The sequence below is a fragment of the Perissodus microlepis genome, chromosome 13 (genome assembly GCF_051167445.1).
Source record: "Perissodus microlepis isolate ML-2025 ecotype Zambia chromosome 13, ASM5116744v1, whole genome shotgun sequence".
Classification (NCBI taxonomy): domain Eukaryota; kingdom Metazoa; phylum Chordata; class Actinopteri; order Cichliformes; family Cichlidae; genus Perissodus; species Perissodus microlepis.
In genome coordinates, this window is record NC_140473.1 from 11,799,708 (window position 1) to 11,803,867 (window position 4,160).

Here is a 4,160-nt window from a genome sequence, read left to right on the forward strand (position 1 = left end):
ACAATGAAAGGACAATGGGAGAATGTAAAAGAGACGATATGAGAAACATGATCTTTAATGTCAGATTGCAGAATATTGACAATGGATTCCACTTTTCATTTAAAAACCTTGAAAAACCCTCATTTAGCTATATACAGTTTGCTGGATTCCTTTCTCACTTACACTATAAACAATGTATTAACGATTTAACATTTTTCAACTGTACATCTTTGTTGCTTACTGCAGTGAATGTTATGCAGTTATGCTTAATGTAAGCAGATTAACATTTTAAAATTCCTGCTTTTTTGAATAAATACTTTGAATGAATTCAAGCAAAAGTAAACCAAAAGAAAATCCCCCCCAGCTATTTCAGTAGTCCTCCGAAGGCTGAATTTAAGCCTTTGCTGCTTTTCATTAGCACCAGTTTAAATGTCTCAGAAACTGACCGAATATTATCAGTGACGTTTAAAGGACCAAATCATGTTTTTGAGAACTAATTTCACCTTTCAAACCAACATCAGGTAAAGCATGAGGTCAGCGTTTCATGGCGATCTCTCTCTTTTTCTCTCAGCTTGAAGAGAATTTTTCATCACAGGGACGGAGGCGTAACTGGGGTCCAGGCGGATGGCAGTCGGCCAAGTGGCGAGAGGTCATACTGAGCCGTATCATGCACTTCTGTGGCCGTGTTGTTGTCGTACATGGGAGAGCCAGAGGAGGGCACTGTTGCTGAATGAGACAGGGTGGGATAGTGGCTGCTGGACCCTCGAAGAAACTGGGAGCTCAGACAGTTGTTTATCCCCCCATTCTGGGACACCGGAGTGAGTGACGAGTTGCTCACAGACCACAGGCTGGTATACTGACTGGACAGAGATGGACAGAAAACTTCTCATTCGTCTCTTCTTTGGATGTTTTAAAAGTGCTTCTCATTCAAATGTTCAGACATGGCATCAATAAAGTGTTTTTTTTTTTAAAAATGTGTTGTATTTGTTCAATGTGTTTTTTAGTTTAAATACATAAAGATCATTAAGTTTTTGCAAAGTGAAAAAGACAAAATGAAAAGCTAAATTTGAGAGAAATGAAGGAGAGCTATTCAACGTCTCTGATGATGCTACTTTTTGTATGGATTTTGTATCTAATGGTTGTTTGTGAGAACAAACAAATAATCTCAAGTCAGTGCCTCAGTGTTAGAGTCAGTTTAAGTATTTTAACTTCTAATAACGTAATTCTTTTTGTACATGATCTATTTCAAAATGTATAAAAATGGACCTTTGCTACAAATAACTGATTTATAATCTAGTTTAGCTGAAATCTTTGCCATATATATGTGTTTTTCCTTTCTCGCCAGTATTATTAATGCACTATTTGCATCTTGTATAATTATTTGCATGTTTAAATTATCATTTTGACCAAACTTGAACCAAACTCTTGCTCCTCCTAATGCTTTACTAATACTTTTGGACTAAAAAAGACAAGATAATAATTGAGAGAAGATTTGTGATCTTGCACATCCAAGGACTGATTTTTCATTGTCTTTTGTGATTATCCTATTATTTCTGACTAGAGTCAGTGAAAAATAAGCAGAAGAAAACAGCACAAACCTAGAACTGGTACCAGAGGTGGAGTTATGGGCCATGGGAATCATGCTCGAGTGTGTTGGCATCTGAAGACTGGACCAGTTATCATGGCTTGAAAGCATCGACAGACAGGTTGAAGAGTTGTCTGAGAAACTGGCTGCAACACAAAGACATCTGTGTTCAGTGGTTTTGGATATATCTGTCAAAAGTCAAATTATATATCTTTATTATAAAGTTTATCACCTGTTGTTTTGTCTGTATGTTTCAGGACTAGTCCCCCTGACAGTGACAGGGGTGACTCTCATACATCCTTGTGCAAAGCCACGCTGTTTACAGCTCTTAGGCTCCGCTCGCACAAAAGCCAAAGGAATGCAAAACATTCCCAGCTCAGTAACGTTTGTTTGAGTTTCTTGTTAATAGTTGGGGAAGGAAGTGGTGTGATTCTATACGAAGGTAACTGGTGGAGAGAGATACTCACTGGGTGAGTTGGTCCGATGGGTATACGGGCTGGAGTAAGGGGCAGAGCGGTGGTTCCTCAGAGTGGAGTAGCGCTCGCAACCATGGGATGGCGAGAGGGAGATTGGACTCCCGAACTGGCTGTGAGGACTGGCTGAAGGGCAGAGAGGAGCTGTCCCTGGAATAAACCAGCTACCCACTGTCTCCATGAGAGGAGAGAATAAAGGAAAAGATTAGCACCACTTGCTTATTACAATGAAAAAAGAAAAAAAGAAGAAGATATACTTACACTGAGAGTAACCAGATTGCTGGTTTTCACTGGCATCTTCTCGTATGTCTTTATTATCAGTCCTGCAAGAATGAAGACTGGTTTATTTCTACTGATTGTGTTGTTTGAGAAAACCCTTTCACACGCTTTAATGCAAAATTTAAACTTCACATGTATCCTTACCTCTCCTTTGCATCTAGAAAGGCCTTGGCAAAAGGGTTGTACTTTATTTTCAGGGCAGTTATCTAAAATCCAAATATTAAAAAAAAAAGTATAAATAACGTGGATATGGTTTGTTAAAATTAAACAAACAAACGAGCAAAATCAAAACCCCAAATTAAAAAACCCCGAATAAACTAAATCGTGCGCAAAAGCTGTGCGTAAATTACGCACACATTAAACTTTATTTGTATTCTATTTCTGTTAACCATATTTCTTGCTAAACTCATTTTATTCTAAAACACACTCACACACACACACACACACACACACACACACACACCTAAATCGGTGCATTGCCTACCTCTTCATTTTGGTACGCCGTTACTGCAATAAACTGTGTCTCTGGGAAAGAGTGGCTGGTGATCATCCTCCGTGGGCCTCCAACCCGAACTATATGAATGCGTGGCTCATACTTGTGCAAAGAATTTAACATGATCTGGAAAAACGACAACACAGATGTAGCTATGTTGTGTCTCTGAAACGCATTTTCATTGTGTATTTCATTCTAAAAACACGGCACGAACTTGCCTTGCACTTACCTGACCTCCTCCGTTGAGCTTATTTGTGAGTTTGACTTTACTAAACGAGACGGGAGCCTTCATCCAGTGCGCGCCGAAGTTTGGGGAGTCTGGGTGGATGTACACACAGCTGGGAGTTTGAGGTTCGGGTTTGCCACCAGGCACCCACTCTCCGTTGACGTATTTCCACCTGTGGTTGTCTGCAGACGCGAAATCCAGCAAAAAGGAATACATGGCGTTCGGGTCCAGTCCAGACACGCTCACTTTCAGCACCGGAAACATGCGCCTTAAAAAATAAAGTCACACATTTTAAAAAACGGAAGAAATTTAGAACTGTGTTTTACATCAGTCTATCCATCCATGCGCTCACCTGCCATTCTTTGTAACTATCATTTCATTTGTGAGGTTTTTAAACTTTTGCCACAGCTCGCTCTCATCCAAGGACACTTTCAGCTCCCTCTCCGTGGGGTCACCCTTCTCGCTCCCGGCCTGCAGCTCACTCTCCACCGCACTGAGGAGGTGATCTACCCGGTACTGAACGGCCTTGCTCGGACACTCGCCGGCGCCTGTCGCCATTCTGTCCAGTACCTCCAGGGCTGAAACACGTAGCTTACTGAAGAACCTTAAAGCTGCTCCAGAATCTCTTTCATCTCCTTGTGCAATTAGAAAAACAACTTCTGTCCGAGGAAGCTGAACGTCACTCACAGCTCCTGTATATAAAGGCTAAAGAGAAGCTCCAGCTGAGGATGGGTGTTTGGAGGAGAGGTGGTTGGCTCATCTCCTCTTTGATCTTCGCAGACTTGTTGCAGATTGGCTGAAAGCGGCCATATCATTGAGGCCCACAGGATGACAGCGTTTTGAATAAAGCAGTTTGACCTTCTTTATTACATCAACCTGTAAACACTGACACTTAGATCAAAGCCACACCTGCAGAAAGCAAATCGCTGACCATAGCTGGCCTTCACAAGATCCACGCTGTAGTTTGAGTAATTCTTTCACTTTTATTGTAAACTGATGGCAGCCCGATTTTATGAGAATTATTTCTGAGCTACAGCTTGAAACCTTTTCAGTTCTGTGTTGTTGTTGGGTTTTTTTTTTTCAACATAAACAAATCAACAAAAAAAGGAAGGAACAAAGATAAAC

The 4,160-nt window shown here is 40.9% G+C and overlaps 1 protein-coding gene across 1 annotated transcript; it reads right to left on the reverse strand.

Moving 5' to 3' along the window:
• Window positions 1-460: 460 nt before the first annotated feature.
• tbxtb (T-box transcription factor Tb) lies at window positions 461-3,850 on the reverse strand. The gene is made up of 8 exons (XM_084948761.1): window positions 3,388-3,850; window positions 3,039-3,303; window positions 2,801-2,935; window positions 2,461-2,522; window positions 2,299-2,360; window positions 2,032-2,208; window positions 1,578-1,710; window positions 461-839 (listed from the first exon to the last, which is right to left on the reverse strand). The coding sequence occupies exons 1-8, from the start codon at window positions 3,591-3,593 to the stop codon at window positions 569-571; spliced, it is 1,311 nt and encodes a 436-aa protein (XP_084804887.1). The 5' UTR covers window positions 3,594-3,850; the 3' UTR covers window positions 461-568.
• Between the last annotated feature and the right edge of the window lie 310 nt (window positions 3,851-4,160).

What these genes read in the sequence shown, in the direction of transcription:
- tbxtb (XM_084948761.1), bottom strand. Translation starts at nt 3,593, where the DNA reads ATGGCGACAGGCGCCGGCGAGTGTCCGAGCAAGGCCGTTCAGTACCGG. An exon ending in CGGCGTACCAAAATGAAGAG is followed by an intron (nt 2,523 to 2,800) that starts GTAGGCAATGCA and finishes TTTGGATTTTAG; the next exon opens with ATAACTGCCCTGAAAATAAA. An exon ending in GCAATCTGGTTACTCTCAGT is followed by an intron (nt 2,209 to 2,298) that starts GTAAGTATATCT and finishes TCATGGAGACAG; the next exon opens with TGGGTAGCTGGTTTATTCCA.